This window comes from Ranitomeya variabilis, chromosome 4 (assembly GCF_051348905.1).
Source record: "Ranitomeya variabilis isolate aRanVar5 chromosome 4, aRanVar5.hap1, whole genome shotgun sequence".
NCBI classification, from domain to species: domain Eukaryota; kingdom Metazoa; phylum Chordata; class Amphibia; order Anura; family Dendrobatidae; genus Ranitomeya; species Ranitomeya variabilis.
Genome location: NC_135235.1, coordinates 604,195,856 through 604,220,705, shown reverse-complemented (window position 1 = coordinate 604,220,705; position 24,850 = coordinate 604,195,856). Strand labels below are relative to the sequence as shown.

Genomic DNA, 24,850 nt, shown 5'->3' with positions numbered 1-24,850 from the left:
CTGCGGATCCGCGGCAAAACCCGCAAAGTGTGAACGTAGCCTTAGACTGTTCAGGACATCTGGATGTATAATTGTAAGGAGAAGAAAAGGTGAGAGCTACCATGAGTCCTGTATCATGCCAGCAGTAAAGCATCCTGAGATCATTCATGTGTGGGGGCTTTTCATCCATGGAGGGGGCTCACTCACAATTTTGCCTAAGAACACTGCCATGAATAAACAATCTTCTATATATATATAATTATCTAAGGGGTACTTCCGTCTTTCTGTCTGTGCTTCTGTCGGCAACTTCCGTCACGGTTATTCATTCGCTGATTGGTCTCGCCAGCTGCCTGTCATGGCTGCCGCGACCAATCAGCGACAGGCACAGTCCGATTAGTCCCTACCTACTCCCCTGCAGTCAGTGTCGGGCGGCCGCTCCATACTCCCCACAGTCACGGCTCATACAGGGTTAATGCCAGAAGTAACGGACCGCGTAATGCTGCGGGTAACTCACTCAGTTACCGCCGCTATTAACCCTGTGTGACCAAGTTTTTAACTATTGACGCTGCCTATGCAGCGTCAATAGTAAAAGGATCTAATGTTAAAAATAATTTAAAAAAAGAAAAAATCATTATATACTCACCTTCCACTGCCTTTCCCGCTCCTCGCCACCGTCCGGTAACCGCTCTGTGCAAGCGGCAGGTTCCGGTAGCAAGGATCGTATGGCAGAAGGACCTGCCATGATGTCACGGTCATGTGACCGCAACGTCATCACACCCTGGGACCGGAAGCTGCCGCCTGTACCGCGCACAGGCGACAGAACTACAAGTATGGTGAGTATGTTAGAACTACAAGGGGCCCTCGGATCGGAAGGTGAGTATGTTTATTTTTTATTTCTTAACCTGTGACATACGTGGCTGGGCAATCTACTACGTAGCTAGGCAATATACTATGTGGCTGGGCAATATAGTAGTGGCTGGGCAATATACTACGTGGCTCTGTGCTGTATACTACGTCGCTGTGCAATATAATACGTCGCTGTGCAATATACTACGTGGCTCTGTGAAATATACTACGTGGCTGGGCTATATACTACGTGGCTGGGCTATATACTACGTGGCTGGGCTATATACTACGTGGCTGGGCTATATACTGCGTGGCTGGGCTATATACTGCGTGGCTGGGCTATATACTGCGTGGCTGGGCTATATACTGCGTGGCTGGGCTATATACTGCGTGGCTGGGCTATATACTGCGTGGCTGGGCTATATACTGCGTGGCTGGGCTATATACTGCGTGGCTGGGCTATATACTGCGTGGCTGGGCTATATACTGCGTGGCTGGGCTATATACTGCGTGGCTGGGCTATATACTACGTGGCTGGGCAATATACTACGTCGCTGGGCAATATACTACGTCGCTGGGCAATATACTACGTGTCTGGCCAATATACGTGGGCATGCATATTCTAGAATACCCGATGCGTTACAATCGGGCCACCATCTAGTATCTATATAGTTGTCTAAGGGTCACTTCCGTCTGTTTGTCTGTCACGGAAATCCCGCGTCGCTGATCGGCCGGCCGCAACCAATCAGCGACGGGCACAGTCCGGCCGCGAATTTGCCCTTCCCTACTCCCCTCCAGTCAGTGCTCCCTCCATACTCCCCTCCAGTCAGTTCCCCCATTGCGGTTTAGCAGTCCATTAAACTAACTGCGATACACCTCAGCATAACGCGGTGTAACAGGCCGTTAACGCTGCTATTAACCCTGTGTGACCAACTTTTTACTATTGATGCTGCCTAAGCAGCTACGTGGGCTGTGTTATATACTACGTGGGCTGTGTTATATACTACGTGGGCTGTGTTATATACTACGTGGGCTGTGTTATATACTACGTGGGCTGTGTTATATACTACGTGGGCTGTGCTATATACTGCGTGGGCTGTGCTATATACTACTATACATATTCTAGAATACCCGATGCGTTAGAATCGGGCCACCATATAGTGTGTGTGTATATATATATATATATATATATATATATATATATATATATATATATATATATATATATATATATATATATATATATATTTGTCTAAAGGTCCATCTCTCTGTCTGTAACGGAAATCCCGCATCACTGATTGGTCGCGGCAGGTCGCGACGTGGGATTTCCGGGAAGGGGCGTGGTCTCCACCATCACTGCTGGTGTACAGGAGAGAGGAGCGGGAGAGTGTACCGACCAGGAGGGAACGTGGAAGCGTCTGGACAGTGCGTGTACCGGCCCGGGTGAGCGAGGGAGGCGGGGAGGAAGCCGAGGATCGGGAGAGGGCAAAGAGTGGAGGGCAGAGGGGGCTGTGAGGATGCCGGCCTGTGACGACCTATCCTGTGCGGGCACCCGGAGTCCTGCGTGTGCGGAGAGCCTGGGTGCGGGAGCCAGGGCTCCGGGGACCCGACTCCCCCGCCGCATTGAACTACACCGGTGTCTGCCGGTACAGTTCAAATCAATGATGGAGGAGAGAGCGTCACCTGACGCTCCCTCTCCCATCATTCCCCGCTCTACCTCTGACACTGCGGGTGCGCAATGACATCATCGCACACTCACTGTGTCCCAGGCAGTGCAGTGGCAGCCGCCGAGACAGGAGCAGTGCGGGCACAAGGGGAGGAATGTGTTGTTTTTTTTACTGGACTGTAGGGCCATTCTCGGAGGGGGAAGGGGGGGGAAGAGATGCGGGTTGTGCTGTATACTACTGTGTGGGCTGTGCTGTATACTACTGTGTGGGCTGTGTTATCTACTACACTGCCAGATAGAGCTATATTCCGTATATGTCCGAGTAGCTGCACAGCCTATATGTGTATGTATATATCTATATATTATATATATGTATAAAAAATGGAAACAGCACAAGCTCACCAATAGGTGCCAAGCCTCCTAGGCAGGACGGTCCACTCATCCACCCAAATACCATACCAAGTGAAAAGAGGAAGGCAGCACTCCAATTCTTGAAAAGGTGAAAAAGCTGTGACGTTTATTTCAGACCCACATCTCTATACGAAGTTTCGGCTCACACTGAGCCTTTCTCAAGCCCTTGAGAAAGGCTCAGTGTGAGCCGAAACGTCGTATAGAGATGTGGGTCAGAAATAAATGTCACAGTTTTTTCACCTTTTCAAGAATTGGAGTGCTGCCTTCCTTTTTTCACTTGGTATATATATATATATATATATATATATATATATATATATATATATATATATATATATATATATATATATATATATATATATATATATATATATATATATACACACACACATATACATACAGTGGGGCAAAAAAGTATTTAGTCAGTCAGCAATAGTGCAAGTTCCACCACTTAAAAAGATGAGAGGCGTCTGTAATTTACATCATAGGTAGACCTCAACTATGGGAGACAAACTGAGAAAAAAAAATCCAGAAAATCACATTGTCTGTTTTTTTATCATTTTATTTGCATATTATGGTGGAAAATAAGTATTTGGTCAGAAACAAAATTTCATCTCAATACTTTGTAATATATCCTTTGTTGGCAGTGACAGAGGTCAAACGTTTTTTGTAAGTCTTCACAAGGTTGCCACACACTGTTGTTGGTATGTTGGCCCATTCCTCCATGCAGATCTCTTCTAGAGCAGTGATGTTTTTGGCTTTTCGCTTAGCAACACGGACTTTCAACTCCTTCCAAAGGTTTTCTATAGGGTTGAGATCTGGAGACTGGCTAGGCCACTCCAGGACCTTGAAATGCTTCTTACAAAGCCACTCCTTCGTTGCCCTGGCGGTGTGCTTTGGATCATTGTCATGTTGAAAGACCCAGCCACGTTTCATCTTCAATGCCCTCGCTGATGGAAGGAGGTTTGCACTCAAAATCTCACGATACATGGCCCCATTAATTCTTTCATGTACCCGGATCAGTCGTCCTGGCCCCTTTGCAGAGAAACAGCCCCAAAGCATGATGTTTCCACCACCATGCTTTACAGTAGGTATGGTGTTTGATGGATGCAACTCAGTATTTTTTTTCCTCCAAACACGACAAGTTGTGTTTCTACCAAACAGTTCCAGTTTGGTTTCATCAGACCATAGGACATTCTCCCAAAACTCCTCTGGATCATCCAAATGCTCTCTAGCAAACTTCAGACAGGCCCGGACATGTACTGGCTTAAGCAGTGGGACACGTCTGGCACTGCAGTATCTGAGTCCATGGTGGCGTAGTGTGTTACTTATGGTAGGCCTTGTTACATTGGTCCCAGCTCTCTGCAGTTCATTCACTAGGTCCCCCCGCGTGGTTCTGGGATTTTTGCTCACCGTTCTTGTGATCATTCTGACCCCACGGGGTGGGATTTTGCGTGGAGCCCCAGATCGAGGGAGATTATCAGTGGTCTTGAATGTCTTCCATTTTCTAATTATTGCTCCCACTGTTGATTTCTTCACTCCAAGCTGGTTGGCTATTGCAGATTCAGTCTTCCCAGCCTCGTGCAGGGCTACAATTTTGTTTCTGGTGTCCTTTGACAGCTCTTTGGTCTTCACCATAGTGGAGTTTGGAGTCAGACTGTTTGAGGGTGTGCACAGGTGTCTTTTTATACTGATAACAAGTTTAAACAGGTGCCATTACTACAGGTAATGAGTAGAGGAAAGAGGAGACTCTTAAAGAAGAAGTTACAGGTCTGTGAGAGCCAGAAATCTTGATTGTTTGTTTCTGACCAAATACTTATTTTCCACCATAATATGCAAATAAAATGATAAAAAAACAGACAATGTGATTTTCTGGATTTTTTTTTCTCAGTTTGTCTCCCATAGTTGAGGTCTACCTATGATGTAAATTACAGATGCCTCTCATCTTTTTAAGTGGTGGAACTTGCACTATTGCTGACTGACTAAATACTTTTTTGCCCCACTGTATGTATGTATATATATATATATATATATATATATATATATATATATATATATATATATATATATATATATATATATATATATAGTCTAAGGGTCTACGCGTCTGTTTGTCTGTAACGGAAATTCTGCGTCACTGATCGGCCAGCCAGGCTCGACAGGCACAGTCCAGTCGCGAATTGGCCCCTCCCTACTCCCCTCCAGTCAGTGTCCCCTCCATACTTCCCTCCAGTCAGCGCCCCCCCCGTAAGGCAATGTATCGCCCCATCCCGGACCCGAGCCCCTGGTTACCCCCAGTTCGTATTCACATCGGCGGACACACGGGCTCTGCTCCCGGCCTGCAGGCCCGGCATGGCGGTTGGGGGTCTGGAGCTCAGGCCCCGGGATAGGGAGGCGGAGGGAGGCCGCTCGCAGGAGGAGAGGGGCGGCCGCACACAGCACAGCCAGGTCGAGCCGGGATCACAGGCTTCCGGGACTGACGGCGAGGAAAGGACGGGCGGCGCCTCCAGAGCACAGCGACCCCTGCAGGCCGGAGGAAGGTGGCGCCGCAAACTGCAGTACAGGCTGCCCGAACCCCCGACATCCCGCGCCCCGAACCCCCCCGACATCCTGCGACCAATCAGCGACAGGCGCAGTCCGCCCGCGAATTGGCCATGCTTGAACCACGCTTCGCTGATTGGTCGCGCCCGGCCGGCCGCAACCAATCAGCGATATTGGAGCGGAATTTAACCCCCACTCACAGCGCAACGTACATACATACATACATACTCTAGAATACCCGATGCATTAGAATCGGGCCCGCATCTAGTGAGATATAAACCTCCTCTAAGAGCAACTTCTCCTGACTCTCTAGAAGCAATATGGTAATAAACAATGCTTTTTCCCCGCATATGGAGACCATTTCACAAGACAAAAGTGATAAAACTAAGTGGCTCAGAAAACAAAACATCGAAATTTTAGGTCCTTGGACAGGAAATTCCACAGATCTCAATATCATTGAAAACCTGAGGTGAATCCTCAAATAGCAGAAGGACAAAGAAAAACACAGAAATTGTGATAAACTCCATGCGCCAATTAGACAAGAATGGGCGGTCATCAGTCAGGATTTGGCCCAGAAGCTGATATCTGGCTGCAGGCAGAAGTCTTAAATAATACGGGTATGTTTATCGTTCACACGTGGCATTTTTGGCGTGTTTTTTTATGCCAATTTTCAGCTGTGTTTTACAGTGCCAGCAAAGTCTACTAGACTTCAGAAATCTCATGCACACAGTCTGGTTCCTTTGTCCTCAGTAATTTGTGCTTTGCTTGTTTTTTTGCATGTCATCACTTTCAGCGTTTTTCACCCATTGAAAGTAATGGGTATTGAAAACCTACTGAAAAAATGCAGGTATCAGTTTTTGCTGCATTTTTTGTGCCAAAACCTTATAAAGTAGAATGTGATTTTTTTTTTGTTACTAAATCTTATCAGCTTGCACAACAGACAAATGTAGCATGACAAAAACTCAGCAAAAAAACGCAAGAAAAAACAAGCAAAACCTGCATTTTTTCTGCAGCTTCTTTACTGCCAAGAGAAAAGTTTTTGCTGCACAAAAAAACAGCAAAAACACCTTGTGTGAACATAGCCTTAGTGTCAATGCTGTAAATATTAAGTATTTACATTAACTTGATGAATTTGTCAGTCAAAATGTAAAAACTTAATAAACGCTGATAATTGTACTTCAGTAACCAGAGAAACATCAAACTAAAGATCTAAAAAGAATGAAGTATCAGCTGTGTGAAAACAACGACTGTACACTACATCCAGGCCTGAATACACAGTACCAGAAAGTGGACCTGTGCTCAGGCCAGAAAACACCGTGTCAGACAGACTACACAGTTCCCAGGCCAGAATGGCCAGCACATCTGGCTCCTTTAACATTACAATTACACATATGGCTATCATACACAAATAGTTGGTGGACTTTGAATTTCTGCTGATTTAATGGACAGACATTTTCCATTCATTTCTGACACGAAAGCAAGCACCAGCACTCACCTGATAGTGAAATCCCCTCACACAATCCATACGGAAGATAGGCAAAAATGATCATCATTCCAAACTCCAGGGACGGAGTCTTCCTTAGGTCGAGATGCTTCAAAACCTGACATTGAGTCAAGAGAAACAGGCACCAGGATGTATGGGATAAAGGCATGGACATAACTCGCACAGTTTCCCTGTGATGAGCCTTTGATCAGGGAGGATAAAGGGCAAGGACTAACTGGACAATAGCTCTAACTTGCTGAAGACAGCATCAAAGGTACTGCTGCCCACAAGTCCTCACCGCCAGCTCATACAGTTACAATCTAAAATTGTCTGAATGTAGGGCAATGAGCAAGGGCCACAAAGACACCATCACCAGAGATGGCCATTGGAAAGTCATCTATTCCTTAGAGAGCAATCACAGTAATGAGTGACAGAATTGTGTATCGGTTCATCTCTACAGGGTTCCTGTGTGCCCTGGATTTATGTGCATGTAGATGTTCTGTATACATCTCTACATACTATTAACAGATGGATATCATGTCTCTAACGAGAAAGTAAAATCTTTCACAAATAACAAAAGTTTTGTTTTGCAGGAGGTAAGCGCTGAAAGGAACACATTGTCTAAGCATGAAGGAGGATACTAATGCAGAAATAAGACCGGTCAGTGTTCCAAGAGCTGCAGAACCAAAGAACATCTTCAGGAAGTAAGCCAAAGCCTGGAGGAAGGTCTGCCATCCATTCACCTCCGATACATGGTCCCTGTTAAGTCCTTCTGCTGTGCTGCCAATGAGACAAGACATAAAAGACAATAGCAGACCCGGTAGGAGGACTATCTGACGATCCAGGTCACACCATGTATGAGGGATATTGTATGAAAAGCAGTAGCAGTCTTAATAGTATGAGGGGTTTTCTATCAAGAGCAGAGCAAACTGTGTATGAAAGGTCTTGTATGAAGAGTAGAAGACAGTGTATGAAAAGTCTTGTATGAGGAGTAGGAACAGACTTTGTACGAAGAGAAGGAGCAGACTATGTATGGAGGGTCTTGCATAAAGAGTAGGAGCAGACTGTACATAAGGGGTCTTCTATCAAAGACAGTAAGATACTGGGTATAGGGGGCTTCAATCAAGAGCAGGAGGAGACTGTGTTTGAAGGGTCTTGTATGAAGAGCAGGAGCAGACTATTTATGAGGAGTCTTCTATCAAGAGCATGAGGAGACCAACTATGAAGAGTTTTTGTGAGTTTCTGTGTGAAATGCAGAAGCAGGCTGCATTTGAAGGGTGATATACAAAATGAAGGGTCAGGCTGTGTATTTGCACTGTATGAAGAGAAGGAGCAAATTGTATGAGAGAATTCAAATGAAGAGTGGGATAAACTGTTATGAGGAATATATAAAGGCCAGAAGCAATCTGTATAGCGAGCACACTGCTCCTTCTATTCATACAGTTCTTATAACAGAGTTTAGCAACTAAACCACAAACATAAGGTAAATGTGGGGAGACAAAGGAGAGATCCAAAAAATTCCATACCCCCGGAAGAAGCTGGCGGCAAAACGCGCGTCAGGGTGAGGGGACGTCGAGCACACCTCCAGTGGCTGACTTATAGCTCATAGGTAGTAATTATTTATTCCATTTACCCTTTGACAAGTTTGGTACCTGTCTGACAGCACTGCATTATTGTAGCTAATACTATTGGTTATTTTTCTACTCAGCCTTTCCCTGTCCTCATATAAGGAGGTACCTAATATATTTTCTTGTCTCTTATGTTACATAGTGTAATTTTTTATTATGATTGTCCCCACAGTGAGGATGTTTTTTGGAGGATTATAACCATGTTCTGAGCCATTGGTATAGTTTAATTATTTTGTTATTTGGCTAAGGGGAGGTATTGAAATTTTTCACCCCCATAACTATTTGCTATTCAGGACATTTATCCACCATTGTTCGGCGTCACTTTACAGCATTTTGCTTTTTTATATGTTTTTACTATATATTTGAATAACATTGATTAAGTTGTATCTAATTGTTTGCATCTCTTCCTTGTCTACCCACATTTACCTTATGTTTGGGGTTTTGTTGATACATCTATTATGAAGTGCCTTTCTTACCAGAATTTCTTTTAGTCTATGCCTGATGAAGAGGCCTGAGTAGTCTCGAAAGCTTGCAATTTGTTACCATCTTTTCAGTTAGCCATTAAAAGGTATCAACCACTGAGGACTCTCAATTCTAAACATTTTTCTTACCAAGTACATTTTTCTGATTTAATAACAACAGAGGATGTATGAAGTCTGTAAGAAGACTGTGCATGAGAACTGTATGAAGTACAGACTGAATGAAGAGTCTTGTATGCTTAGCAGAAGAAGGTAGTGTATTGGCGCCGTCTGAGAAGCGGGAGTAGTCTGTGTGAGGTCTGGAAGCCAAGGCAGACTGTATGAGGGCTATAGGATGAGCAGAAGTAGATTGTGTGAGGTCTGTGTTCAGAGCGGGACACGGTGTGTATGAAGAATGTATGAATTGCTAAACTACACTGAGGAGTCTGTCTGAACAGTATTATATGAAGAACTGTAGCAACCAGTGTATGAAAGGTCACGTATGGAGACAACGGTCAGGCTATGTATGAGGAGTCTGCCAGATTGTAACATGAAGATCACAACACTCGTGTCAGTAAAACCTACTTGGTCAGGACAATGGAGACGGCGTCATTTAGGATGCTCTCTCCAAACACCAACATGTTCAGCACAGGATCCACATTCAGAGCGTTAAATATGGCGATTGTTGCAACGGGATCCACAGCAGAGATTAGTGATCCAAAGGCAAAGCTGGCAGAAAAATGGCAGAGTAACGCGTCAGTCTCCCCCTCAAGCCACCCCAAATTCACTTCCCAGACCCCTCGACCTTATTTCATGACACATAGAATAAGACACCGTCCTATTCTGTCTTTTACAGCGCAGCTGTAAACTACGCGTGGATATAAAATTGTGGGTATGCTTGTGTGCATACACGTTAGCATATGTGACTTCTTGTCGCCAATTTGTGAGACCAGTCACTTTTTTCTATGAATGGACAGATGTGAAGGCTTGTTTTATGAGTGCAAAGTTGAAATTTTGTTGATTCAATTTTGGGGTGCATATAATGTTCTGATCGCTTTTTACTGCAATTTTTTGGTGGAAGTGCAGAAGCAAAAAAACAGTTCTGGCGTTTCAATTGTCTTCTTTTCAGTTTTGGCGTTAACCGTATAGGATAAATATTTAGAAATTTTATTAGCTTATAACAAGCATGGTATACCATGATATTCACATTTTGCCATTTACTTTTTGGAAAAAGGTTGTTTGATTTAAGATTTTATATATTTTTTTCTCAATATCTAAGGAAAAAAATTAAAGCGATTTTTACTTTTTTTTTTAAATAAGGACTTTAAGGTGACTTGCATTTGCGATATTACTGTGAGAGATAAGAGGATTAATGAAACCCAGCTACAGCAAGTTCATACATGCCAGACACACATAGACTGCCAGTAGCCATAATAACTGATCAGCTACCCACAATCGCGTTGTTTGGGAGCCAATGGTCTTCAAAAGTGATGGCTGCCATGTTTGAAGCCTTCTAAATTCCGCTGTCATTTTTGACAGTGGCATGTATTAGGTTAAACCAATGCAATTGGCGCTATCTAGCTGTGGAACAAAGTCGGCATTTGCACTAAATGAAGTGGGTTCAGCTCCGTATAAGGCTGGGTTCACATTACGTTATAGGCAGTCCATTAGACGGACTACATTACACCGCGGTGTAACGCAGTCCGTTAACGCCGCCATTAAGTCCTATGTCGGACGCATCGTCATCATTGTGGGCGTGCATTAGCAATGTGCCGTCATTGAGTGACGGACCCTGGGACGCGGGCTGCAGCGTTTCCGGGTCCGTCACCGCTAGCGCAGATAGAGCATCTGCTAGCTCTATCTGCGCTAGCGCGATCACATTGCGGCAGCGCGATCACATTGCAGCACTTGCGTTAACGCAGCCCGTTTAACGCATGTGTTGAACGGGCTGCTTTAACGCAATGTGAACCTAGTCCTATGAGAGCACACGGCTTCCATATACAGTACAGACCAAAAGTTTGGACACACCTTCTCATTTAAAGATTGTATGTAGCAGAAATGCAGGTTTGCTTTGAACGCCGACCACAGGGTGGCGCTCAAAGCAATAGGCCATCAACAACCATAGAGGTCTCAAGGAGACCTCTGGTTGTTATGGCAATGCACCGACCATGTGACGGGGGTCAGCTGTACAAAACAGCTAACATGTCGCGGCTTTGAGGTGGGCTCACCGCCGGAGCCCACCTCAAAGCGGAGGTTCTGCCAGCTGACGTACTATTCCGTCAGCTGGCAGAAAGGGGTTAATCACGACTTGTCTTATAATTAATTACCCTGTGAATTATTTAAAAATGAAAAAAAAATCAACAGCATGTGAAGATTTGGTTTTATTTATTTTTTACGCCGCTCCTCGTGTGGTATAAGTGATTAGGTGACTTTATTCTTCGGGTTGGTGCGATTACAGCGATACCAGATTTATAGCGGGTTTTTATGTTTTGGCAGCTGTCACACACTAAAAGACGCTTTTTATTGCAAAAACTGCATCACTATATTTTGAGAGCTATAATTTTTCCATATTTCGGCCCACACAATCATATGACGTCTTGTTTTTTGCGGGTTGAGCTGCCGTTTTTATTGGTACCATTTTTGGGCACATGACATTTTTTGATCGCTTTCTATTCTGATTTTAGGGAGACAGAATGAACAAAAGCCAGCAATTCAGGAATTACTTTTTGGTTTTTTTATATCGTTCCACGTGTGGTAAAATTGATAAAGCAGCTTTATTCTTCAGGTCAGTACGGTTACAGCGATACCTTATTTATATCTTTTTCTATGTTTTGGCGCTTTTACACAAAACAATTTTATAGAAAAAATTATTTTTGCATCGCTTTATTCTGAGAGCTATAACTTTTATTTTTCTTCTGATGGAGCTGTATGGCAGCTTGTTTTTTGCAGGACAAGATGACATTTTCAGCAGTACAATTTTTATTTACATCAGTCTTTTTGATTGCGTTTCATTGCACTTTTTGTTCGGCAGTATGATGAAAGTATTGTTTTTTGTTTTCTTTATTTTTTTTTATGGTGTTCACTGAAGGGGTTAACTAGTGGGACAGTTTTATAGAGTGGGTCTTACGGACGCGGCGATACCAAATATGTGTACTTTTATTTTTTTTAATTTAAATAATGTATTTATTGGAAAAATATTTACTTTTTCTTTATTTAGGGATATTTTTAAAAACTATTTTTACACATTCTAATTTTTTTTTTTACTTTTTTCCATTGTCCCAGTATGAGACATCACTATATAATGTCAGATCGTTGATCTGACACTCTCCCTGCGGGATTGGTTCTCTATGCCGCCATCACTACTGACAGCAGCAACAGAGGAGTTAAATGGCTACGATCAGTGCTAGCACCGATCGTGGGCAGTGCTGCGGGGTGTCAGCTGTCATATATAGCTGACAACCGCAAGCGATCGCCGCGGCGCTCAACATGAGGCCGCGCAAACGTGCCGCCATACATATACTGCTCTTTGCGTGAACGCACCTCCCGCAGAGCAGTATATATGTATGGCATATGTCAGTAAGGGGTTAATGTAAAAATTTCAGTGATTTATCAAATGAGAATACAGATCAAATTAAATCATTTGCAAACTGCAATTCAAACTATGTTGTATATACCATTTAATGTGTCACATGCAATTTAAAATATGTAGGTTGCACAACCAGACAATTAAAAACTCGCATTAAAGAACATTTATATGATACTGAATATGAAAATGGTAATAGAAGCATGTCTCAAGCCTCAGAGCATTTTATTAATTACCATAAAGGATCAATGTCACCCTTAAAAATATATGCTATAGAACAAATTCACATTATAAAAGGAAAGGAAACAAAGAATCCATCTTAACAAAACAGAGAAGCATGGTGGATATTTAGACTTAATACTCGAACACTATCAGGTTTAAATTTGTGAAGAGACATCATGATTCATTATTAAAGTTGAAAAATATTTTCACTACATCTATTTCATATTTTAATATTTGTTTTTACATTTCCATATCTTAATATATGTCTAAATATTTACTAGCTAAAGCACTGCACTCACTGCGGGAGTGGTGCCTAAAATCTAAATCTAAATTCCCTGCTTGATACTCACCTTCCGACGTTTTCATCCGTTTTCGCCGCCACTCCGGTCTGTATCGTGCAGTTTGTGACCTGCCGGCTGCTTCAGTGTTTCATGGAGCACGGCGGAGGTCTTCGAGAGCCATGTTCTGGGAATAATAGACTTGCATTTAGAGCTTGTGATGTAGCTTCTGACTTCTGGACAGTCAGAAGCTGCGCTCACAAGAGGACGCCGCAGGACAGGGTCGGCATTGAAAAAACAATGAAGACGCCGGAGAGTGAGTAGATGACAGGGGGCAGGGGACTTATGTTTAAAACACCACTCCAGCGGTGCAAAAAAAAAAAAAGAAAAACACTGGAGTGATGCTTTAATATTTCCCCTATTTTTCTCGTAGTAAGAAATTATAGCTTTTTTAAGAATCTCCAAAAGAAATAAAATGTATTCAATGTAATTTGTATAACAATATACTAAGCAATTAATTCAAACTATATTACTTAATAGACCCTAAAGGCTATTTGACACGGAGACATGGTTTTAGCGCTGCTTTCATGCCATGTGAATACTACACGAGTTAGTTATCATGCTCTCTTTTCATTCCTAATGTAGATTTGTTGACCAAGCAATATCTGTACTTTCCCTCTATAATTATATTAATATTAATGTTTACATCGCGGTGCCTTATCTATAGGATGGACTGGAGAGGTGCGAGAGTATTAGCACGGAGGCCACAGAAAAGGAATCTACTAAAATGCTTGTGCATGCCCTCATCTCCCGCCTTGACTACTGCAACATCCTTTTCTGTGGCCTCCCTGCTAACACTCTCGCACCTCTCCAGTCCATACTTAACTCTGCTGCCCGACTAATTCATCTCTCTCCTCGCTACTCATCCGCTTTCCCCCTCTGCAAATCTCTTCACTGGCTCCCAGTCCCTCAGCGTATCCAGTTCAAATTACTAATACTAACCTACAAAGCCATCCATAACCTGTCTCCTCCATATATCTCTGAACTAATCTCCCGATATCTTCCCTCACATAATCTCCGATCTTCCCAAGACCTCCTTCTCTCCTCCACACTTATTCGCTCCTCACCCAACCGCCTCCAAGACTTCTTCAGAATATCCCCCATCCTCTGAAATTCTTTTCCCCAACATGTCTGACTATCAACCACATTCGGATCCTTCAGACGGAACCTGAAAACCCACCTTTTCAAGAAAGCCTACAGCCTGCACTGACCCCTACTGAAGCTACTGCCTCACCAACACCAGAGCTCTTGCAACCCCCGACCTATTGTCTCCTTCCCCGTCATCCTGTAGAATGTAAGCCCGCAATGGCAGGGTCCTCGCCCCTCTGTATCAGTCTGTAATTGTTAGTTTGCTTACTGTAAGTGATATCTGTAATTTGTATGTAACCCCTTCTCATGTACAGCACCAAGGAATCAATAGTGCTATATAAATAAACTAGATGGTGGCCCGATTCTAACACATCGGGTATTCTAGAATATGTATGCGTAGTGTATAGCACAGCCCACGTAGTACATTGCGCAGCCCACGCAGTGCATTGGCCAGCCCACGCAGTGCATTGCGCAGCCCACGCAGTGCATTGCGCAGCCAACGCAGTGCATTGCGCAGCCAACGCAGTGCATTGCGCAGCCCACGTAGTGCATTGCGCAGCCCACGCAGTGCATTGCGCAGCCCACGCAGTGCATTGCGCAGCCAACGCAGTGCATTGCGCAGCCAACGCAGTGCATTGCGCAGCCCACGTTGTACATTGCGCAGCCCACGTTGTACATTGCGCAGCCCACGTTGTACATTGCGCAGCCCACGTTGTACATTGCGCAGCCCACGTTGTACATTGCGCAGCCCACATTGTACATCGCGCAGCCCACATTGTACATCGCGCAGCCCACATTGTACATCGCGCAGCCCACGTTGTATATTGTGCAGCCCACGTTGTATATTGCACAGCCCATGTAGTATATTGCACAGCCCACGTTGTATAGTCACGTAGTATATTGCCCAGCCACGTAGTATATTGCCCAGCCCATGTAGTATATTGCCCAGCCCATGTAGTATATTGCCCAGCCCATGTAGTATATTGCCCAGCCCATGTAGTATATTGCCCAGCCCATGTAGTATATTGCCCAGCCCACGTAGTATATAGAAATGTGGGCATGAGATCTCTGTTAAAAAAAGAAATAAAATAAAAAATAGTTATATACTCACCTTCCGGAGCCCCGGATCCAAGCGAAGCGGTTACCGACGCTGCTCGTGCGCTCCGGTCTCAAGAGTGCATTGCGGTCTCGCGAGATGATGACGTAGCGGTCTCGCGAGACCGCTACGTTATCATCTCGCGAGATTGCAGCATGGATCGGCTACCGGAGCGTTGCGAGGAGTGGGAAAGGCCTGTTGTCGATCCGGGGGCCGACGGACGGTGAGTATATAACGATTTTTTTATTTTTTTTAACATTAGATCGTTTTACTATTCATGCTGCATAGGCAGCATGAATAGTAAAAAGTTGGTCACACAGGGTTAATAGCAGCGGTAACGGAGTGCATTACACAGCGGCATAACGCGGTCCGTTACCGCTGCCATTAACCCTGTGTGAGCGCTGACTGGTGGGGAGGAAGGAGCGGCCATTTTTCCGCCAGACTATATAGTAGATAATAATAATGTAGCATTAAATCTAACCTATTTAAAGCAATTATGCATTCAAATACAGTAGCATCAATTAAATTAGGCATAAACTGTGCATATAGGAACAACCTACAATTTAAACTCACCATGGATGTAATTCTGTCATCATGATTAAGGGTGGAAACACCAGAACCGCATCGACAGACGGTTTGATCTCTGACCGCCCAGTGACGGACTGTGCACATGTCGTTATCTTGACATGCTTTTAACTTCACCACTGTGCTGATATAATTCACCAATAAAGAAAATTTTACTGTGTGAAGCTGGACTTTCCTTTAAGCTGATATCAAGCACAACCCAAGATTAGAGGTGGCACTGTTTCTGAAAGAAATCAGCCTTGTTTTTCTAATTTTGGACAACCCCTTTAAGGGTATGTGCACATAGGCAAGACATACCAAGTCTGTCCCTTACGCTATGGAAAAATCTGCAATGGAAATGGAGCAGTTCTACACATTTTCCATCTGCTCTGAAGATTTCCCCGCATTTTAGGAAAAGGTCGTGTGGATCAGACCTCATGTTCCGTTCCATTGTTTCTCGTCGGGGCCACGCTTTCTTTCCAGCGCTATTGGTTAAGCTCTACAAGCGCTTCTCCTTTATAATAATAATAATAATAATTTTTATTTATATAGCGCCAACATATTCCGCAGCGCTTTACAACTTATTCCTTTAGGCCGAGTTCACATAGCTTTTTTTTCTTACCTGAGATTTACTAAGAGGTAAGGAAGCCAAGAGAACTTCCTCAATTGTGGCGGTTTAATCATTTTCGCTTGGGGCTGTATGTCTGTCTGTATTTCATCGACAGGGGATGAGGTTGGCGGAGAGTGCACCAACACCAACAATTACAAATGTTACCAAGTGACCGCCATGCCACGCTTGTGCTTGGCAGACAAGGTTATGTATTTACCCCCATTCATCCCATTAACTCCTTAACCCCTTCCCGACCCATGACGCCACGTAGGCGTCATGAAAACCCGTGCCAATCCGACCCATGACGCCTATGTGGCGTCATGGAGTGATCGCGTCCCTGCAGATCGGGTGAAAGGGTTAACTCCAATTTCACCCGATCTGCAGGGACAGGGGGAGTGGTACTTCAGCCCAGGGGGGGGTGGCTTCACCCCCCCGTGGCTACGATCGCTCTGATTGGCTGTTGAAAGTGAAACTGCCAATCAGAGCGATTTGTAATATTTCACCTAAAAAACTGGTGAAATATTACAATCCAGCCATGGCCGATGCTGCAATATCATCGGCCATGGCTGGAAACCCTGATGTGAGCCCCCCACCACCCCACCGATCGCCCCCCCAAGCCACCGATCTGTCCCGTAGTCCCCTCCGTCCTGTGCTCCGCTCCCCCGTCCTCCTGTCCGCTCCCCCCGTGCTCCTATGCCACCCCCCTGTGCTCCGACGCCCCCCCTTATACTTACCGAGGCTCCCGGTGCCCGTCCGTCTTCTCCATGGGCGCTGCCATCTTCCAAAATGGCGGGCGCATGCGCAGCGCGCCCGCCGAATCTGCCGGCCGGCAGATTCGATACAAGTACATTTTGATCGCTGTGATATAACCTATCACAGCGATCAAAATAAAAAAATAATAAATAACCCCCCCACCCTTTATCACCCCCGTAGGTAGGGACAATAATAAAAAAAAGAAAATATTTGTTTTTCTTTTTCCACTAGGGTTAGGGTTAGAACTAGGATTAGGGGTAGGGTTAGGGGTAGGGTTAGGGCATGTGCACACAGTGCGGATTTGGCTGCGGATCCGCAGCGGATTGGCCGCGGATGCGCAGCGGATTGGCCGCGGATCCGCAGCGGATTGGCCGCTGCGAATTCGTAGCAGTTTTCCATGAGGTTTACAGTACCATGTAAACCTATGGAAAACCAAATCCGCTGTGCCCATGGTGCGGAAAATTCCGTGCGGAAACGCTGCGTTGTATTTTCCGCAGCATGTCAATTCTTTGTGCGAATTCCGCAGCGTTTTACACCTGTTCCTCAATAGGAATCCGCAGGTGAAATCCGCACAAAAAAACACTGGAAATCCGCTGTAAATCCGCAGGTAAAACGCAGTGCCTTTTACCTACAGATTTTTCAAAAATCGTGCGGAAAAATCTCACACGAATCCACAACGTGGGCACATAGCCTTAGGGTTAGAATTAGAGTTAGGGTTGGAATTAGGGCTAGGGTTGGAAATAGGGTTAAGATTAGGCTGCTTGTGGTTAGGATTACGGATAGGGTTAGGGGTGTGTTGGGGTTACAGTTGTGGTTAGGGTTGGGATTAGGGTTAGGATTAGGGTTACGGCTGTGTTGGGGTTAGGGTTGTGGTTAGGGGTGTGTTGGGGTTAGGGTTGTGATTAGGGTTATGACTACAGTTGGGATTAGGGTTAGGGGTGTGTTGGGGTTAGCGTTGAAGTTAGAATTGAGGGGTTTCCACTGTTTAGGCACATCAGGGGTCTACAAACGAAACATGGCGCCACCATTGATTCCAGCCAATCTTGCGTTCAAAAAGTCAAATGGTGCTCCCTCCCTTCCAAGCCCCGACGTGCGCCCAAACAGTGGTTTACCCCCACATATGGGGTACCAGTGTACTCAGGACAAACTGGGCAACAACTATTGGGGTCCAATTTCTCCTGTTACCCTTGCAAAAATAAAAAATTACTTGCTAAAACATAATTTTTGAGGAAAGAACAATTATTTTTTATTTTCACGGCTCTGCGTTATAAACTTCTGTGAAACACTTGGGGGTTGAAAGTGCTCACCACACATCTAGATAAGTTCCTTGGGGGGTCTAGTTTCCAAAATGGGGTCACTTGTGGGTTGTTTCTACTGTTTAGGCACATCAGGGGCTCTGCAAATGCAACATGACGCCCGCAGACCATTCCATCAAAGTCTGCATTTCAAATGTCACTACTTCCCTTCCGAGCCCTGACGTGCGCCCAAACAGTGGTTTACCCCCACATATGGGGTATCAGCGTACTCAGGAGAAACTGGACAACAACTTTTGGGGTCAAATTTCTCCTGTTACCCTTGGGAAAATTAAAAAATTCTGGGCTAAAAAAATATTTTTGAGGAAAGGAAATACATTTATTATTTTCACGGCTCTGTGTTATAAACTTCTGTGAAGCACTTGGGGGTTCAAAGTGCTCACCACACATCTAGATAAGTTCCCTTGGGGGTCTAGTTTCCAAAATGGGGTCACTTGTGGGGAGTTCCTACTGTTTAGGCACATCAGGGGCTCTGCAAACGCAACCTGACGCCCGCAGAGCATTCCATCAAAGTCTGCATTTCAAAACGTCACTACTTCCCTTCCGAACCCCGACGTGTGCCAAAACATTGGTTGACCCCCACACATATGGGGTATCAGTGTACTCAGGAGAAACTGGACAACAACTTTTGGCATCCAATTTCTCCTGTTACCCTTGGGAAAATAAAAAATTGTGGGCTAAAAAATAATTTTTGAGAAAAGAAAAATTATTTTTTATTTTCTTGGCTCTGCGTTATAAACTTCTGTGAAGCACTTGGGAGTTCAAAGTGCTCACCACACATCTAGATTAGTTCCTTGGGAGGTCTAGTTTCCAAAATGGGGTCACTTGTGGGGGAGCTCCAATGTTTAGGCACACAAGGGCTCTCCAAACGCGACATGGTGTCCGCTAATGATTGGAGCTAATTTTCCATTCAAAAAGCCAAATGGCGTGCCTTCCCTTCCGAGCCCTGCCGTGCGCCCAAACAGTGGTTTACCCCCACATATGGGGTATCATCGTACTCAGGACAAACTGGACAACAACATTTGGGGTCCAATTTCTCCTATTACCCTTGGGAAAATAAAAAATTCCGGGCTAAAAATCATTTTTGAGGAAAGAAAAATTATTTTTTATTTTCACGGCTCTGCGTTATAAACTTCTGTGAAGCACCTGGGGGTTTTAAGTGCTCACTATGCATCTAGATAAGTTCCTTGGGGGTCTAGTTTCCAAAATGGGGTCACTTGTAGGGGAGCTCCAATGTTTAGGCACACAGGGGCTCTCCAAACACGACATGGTGTCCGCTAAAGATTGGAGCTAATTTTCCATTCAAAAAGTCAAATGGCGCTCCTTCCCTTCCGAGCCTTACCATGTGCCCAAACAGTGGTTTACCCCCACATGTGAGGTATCGGTGTACTCAGGAGAAATTGTCCAACAAATTTTAGGATCCATTTTATCCTGTTGCCCATGTGAAAATGAAAAAATTGAGGCTAAAAGAAATTTTGTGTGAAAAAAAAGTACTTTTTCATTTTTACGGATCAATTTGTGAAGCACCTGAGGGTTTAAAGTGCTCACTATGCTTCTAGATAAGTTCCTTGGGGGGTCTAGTTTCCAAAATGGGGTCACTTGTGGGGGAGCTCCAATGTTTAGGCACACGGGGGGCTCTCCAACGCGACATGGTGTCCGCTAAAGATTGGAGCCAATTTTTCATTCAAAAAGTCAAATGGCGCTCCTTTCCTTCCGAGCCCTGCCGTGTGCCCAAACAGTGGTTTACCCCCACATATGAGGTATCAGCGTACTCAGGACAAATTGGACAACATCGTTCGTGGTCCAGTTTCTCCTTTTACCCTTGGGAAAATAAAAAAATTGTTGCTAAAAGATCATTTTTGTGACTAAAAAGTTAAATGTTCATTTTTTACTTCCATGTTGCTTCTGCTGCTGTGAAACACCTGAAGGGTTAATAAACTTCTTGAATGTGGTTTTGAGCACCTTGAGGGGTGCAGTTTTTAGAATGGTGTCACTTTTGGGTATTTTCAGCCATATAGAACCCTCAAAAAGACTTCAAATGTGAGGTGGTCCCTAAAAAAAATGGTTTTGTAAATTTTGTTGTAAAAATGAGAAATCACTGGTCAAATTTTAACCCTTATAACTTCCTAGCAAAAAAAAAATTTGTTTCCAAAATTGTGCTGATGTAAAGTAGGCATGTGGGAAATGTTATTTATTAACTATTTTGTGTCACATAACTCTCTGGTTTAACAGAATAAAAATTCAAAATGTGAAAAAAAATTTCACAACTAAATTCAGAAATTATCGACCTAAATTTAACACTAAAAATAAAAAGTGAAAGTGGCGCTAGTTCAAGGTGCAGGGTATGCAATACCTGCAGCGAAATAGAGACAGTCACCACAAACAACTGTCAAAAGCAAGATGCAGACAATAAATATAGGTATATTTCGCGCTGGTAAACCCTATAGTTGTATATTCAGATAGGTGTATAGTCCAGATAATTAGCTCAATGGTTAGCTTAATAGTACACTATATTAAAATAGCAGGCTTTGTATAAAAAAGGAACAGTTAAGACGCTGCACTCTTGCAGCTTGATCACACACACTGGGTGAAGAGTCAGTACCTTAAGAGTAAAGTCCCGTGGCTGTGTTGGTCCTTACCGCGATCCGTACCAAACGTTGTAGTCACGTGGGGCGGTCACCTGACACACTGCGTCACGCAGGTCCTAGACGCGCCGCTCACACTACTCGCACTGTGCGGCGCTGCCGGCCCTAAATGGAGTGTTCCCGCCCCTGGCTCAAGTTCGGTGCACGGAGTAGCTGCCACCGGCCGGGGCAGCTCTCCGGTACAGTACTCCACCAAGACTTCACCTACATTACCCAGGAATCTTGACGATCCACATGAATGGACAAATGACGGGACTTTACTCTTAAGGTACTGACTCTTCACCCAGTGTGTGTGATCAAGCTGCAAGAGTGCAGCGTCTTAACTGTTCCTTTTTTATACAAAGCCTGCTATTTTAATATAGTGTACTATTAAGCTAACCATTGAGCTAATTATCTGGACTATACACCTATCTGAATATACAACTATAGGGTTTAACAGCGCGAAATATACCTATATTTATTGTCTAAATTTAACACTAGCATGATGCCCAATATGTCACGAAAAAACAATCTCAGAATCGCTAGGATCCGTTGAAGCGTTCCTGAGTTATTACCTCATAAAGGGACACTGGTCAGAATTGCAAAAAACGGCCAGGTCATTAAGGCCAAAATAGGCTGGGTCATGAAGGGGTTAAAGAAGTTGTCCACTACAATAGCTTTTTTTTTTTCATAAATCTTGCTATTATGTGCCACTGAAAACAACCACTGCTTATTTTAGCAATATTACCTTTTATCATGCTGTAGCAGCACATCTTCAGTGCTGGATCCAGCCAGGGTGGATTGATTTAAATCACGCCGATTTAAATCATGATTTAAATCACGATTTAAATCAAAAGATTTTTTTCTATTTAAATCGGATCGATTTAAATCATGATTTTAATCATGATTTAAATCACTGATTTAAATCAAAAGGTTTTTTTTAATATAAATCACGATTAAAATGAGAAGTGAGAGCAGTGCGCATGTGCGCCCATAGTTACACGGACGAAACTAGGGGCAACGATCTAACGCCAGGGTGAGGGGGGGACCCCAAAGTAAGTAAAAATCTTTTTTGTTTTACTATATGGCAATAGGTAGGTGTTTAAAAGCAGCATGTCTTAATTGTATAAACTATTAATAGCCTCCACATTTTGTTCATACTGCCCCTTTAATTCCACACTTCTAGCTTGGTTTCACTTTTGGTTTAGTTTCTTTTTCCATTCAGTTGACATGCCCAAACTTGTTGGATAGTCAGCATCCTACAGAAACCTCTGGAAGAGCATGGCATTGTGAATGTTACACATATACAGCCTTTATTCTACTGAGTTAAACAACTCAGCTTTATCTCATGATGGAAGAACCTTTGGATGGTAAAATATTTTCCTCAAAAAGCAGTTTATTGAAAAAAATCCGATTTAAATCAAAAAAATCCGATTTAAATCAAAAAAATCCGATTTTTTTGATTTTTTTAAAAAAACATTGATTTTTATCCACCCTGGATCCAGCTCTCATGGGGTTAATCGACAACTTCCTTTCTCCTGAGTTATTGTACTCTAATACTACAAGTTCCATGATGCTTTGCACAGGTCACTAAGCCTCAACCTAGCACACGCACTCCAAAACACACCCAAACCCCTCCCTCCTCTCCCTACTCTATCTACAAAAAGATTTGTGATGCCATTTCTGTCCAACCTCCTCTTTTACATTTGTCCAACCCACACTCCATTACACACAGATATAGGTAGATAGATAGATGATAGATAGAAAGATAGGTAGATGATAGATATGGGATGGATATCCATGTTTCTAAACCCCTTCACCCCTGGAGCTTTTTTCGTTTATCGCTCCCCTTCTTTCCAGAGCCATAATTTTTCCGTCAATATGGCCATGTGATCTTTTGCGGGACAAGTTCTACTTTTGAACGACACCGTTGGTTTTACCATGTCGTGTAACAGAAAATGTGGAAAAAAATTCAAAGTGCGATGAAATTGCAAAAAAAGTGCAATCCCACACTTGTTTTTTCCTTGGCTTTTTTTGCTAGGTTCACTAAATGCTAAGGCTGTGTGCACACGTTGCGGATTTGATTGCAGATCCGCAGCATTTTTTGCCGCACGGAATTGCATCAAATCTGCAGTGTAGTGTACAACCAATGTAAGTCTATGAGAGCCGCAGACTTATTGTCCTAATGCTGCGGAAAAACCCGCACCGAAACGCAGCTTTTTTTTACCATAGCATGTCACTTCTTTTGTGCCGAACTGCAGCATTTCTGCATCCATAGACTTGCATTGAGTCGGGCACATCTGCAGCAAAACTACAGATGTAAAAAAGATCTGCAGTTTTGCTGCGGATGTGGGTCCGAGAAACGCTGCAGTTTGGGAGGAGGGAAGTGGGTCGGCGGTGACTGTGTTCGTGTATGTGGGCGGTGACAGTGTGCGTGCATGTGTGTGGGCGGGGTCTGCGGGGCTGTTCGGGTGTGTGTGCGGGGCTGTTCGGGTGTGTGTGCGGGGCTGTTCGGGTGTGTGTGCGGGGCTGTTCGGGTGTGTGTGCGGGGCTGTTCGGGTGTGTGTGCGGGGCTGTTCGGGTGTGTGTGCGGGGCTGTTCGGGTGTGTGTGCGGGGCTGTTCGGGTGTGTGTGCGGGGCTGTTCGGGTGTGTGTGCGGGGCTGTTCGGGTGTGTGTGCGGGGCTGTTCGGGTGTGTGTGCGGGGCTGTTCGGGTGTGTGTGCGGGGCTGTTCGGGTGTGTGCGGGACTGTTCGGGTGTGTGCGGGCTGTTCGGATGTGTGCAGCGCTGAGCGGGACTGTTCAGGTGTGTACGGGACTGTGCGGGTGTGTGCCTGGCTGTACGCAGCATCCAATCTGCAGCTAATTCGGATGTAATCCGGACAGTGGACACACACCCTACACTATCCATACATCTATCAATAGATATATCTATCCAGATATATCTATAGATAGATATATGAATAGATAGATGTATGCATCTATAGATCTAGCTATATGTAGATCTGTCTATCCATTTCATCTATCATCTATCTGTCTATCTGTGTGTGTAATTGAGTGCGGGTTGGACAAATGTAAAAGAGGAGGTTGGACAATAATGACATCACAAATCTTTTTTTTTTTGTTCAATAATACATCTTTATTTAGCTTTCAAAAACGCATACAAAAACGCACAAAAACGAATTTAAAAATGCATCAAAACCACGCAAAAACTGCACCAAAAACTGCATCAAAAACGCATCAAAACTGCACCAAAAACTGCATCAAAACCGCACAAAAACTGCATCAAAAACGCGCAAAAACCGCACCAAAAACAAATTTAAAAATGCATAGCAATCGCGCAAAACTGCACCAAAAATGCATCAAAACTGCACCAAAAACTGCATCAAAATCGCACCAAAAACTGCATCAAAAGCGCATCAAAACCGCGTCAAAAAAATGCATCGAAACTACGCAAAAATGCATCAAAACTGCACTAAAAACTGCATCAAAACCGCAACAAAAACTGCATCAAAAATGCATGAAAACTGCACCAAAAACTGCATGAAACTGCACCACAAACTGCATGAAAACCGCACCAAAAACTGCATCAAAACCGCACCGCACCATCGGGTGATGTCACTGCTCTATAGACCCTCCAGTGACACA

The 24,850-nt window shown here is 44.1% G+C and overlaps 1 protein-coding gene across 2 annotated transcripts in view; it reads right to left on the bottom strand.

Moving 5' to 3' along the window:
- SLC9A8 (solute carrier family 9 member A8) overlaps positions 1 to 24,850 on the bottom strand; it is a 47,475-nt gene that overhangs the window by 10,298 nt on the left and 12,327 nt on the right. For both annotated transcript variants that reach the window (XM_077253307.1, XM_077253306.1), the window contains exons 8-10: positions 9,598 to 9,741; positions 7,568 to 7,706; positions 6,939 to 7,044 (exon numbers count right to left, since the gene is read on the bottom strand). In XM_077253307.1, coding sequence (XP_077109422.1) covers positions 6,939 to 7,044; positions 7,568 to 7,706; positions 9,598 to 9,741 — 389 coding nt within the window. The remainder of the gene's footprint in view (positions 1 to 6,938; positions 7,045 to 7,567; positions 7,707 to 9,597; positions 9,742 to 24,850) is intronic.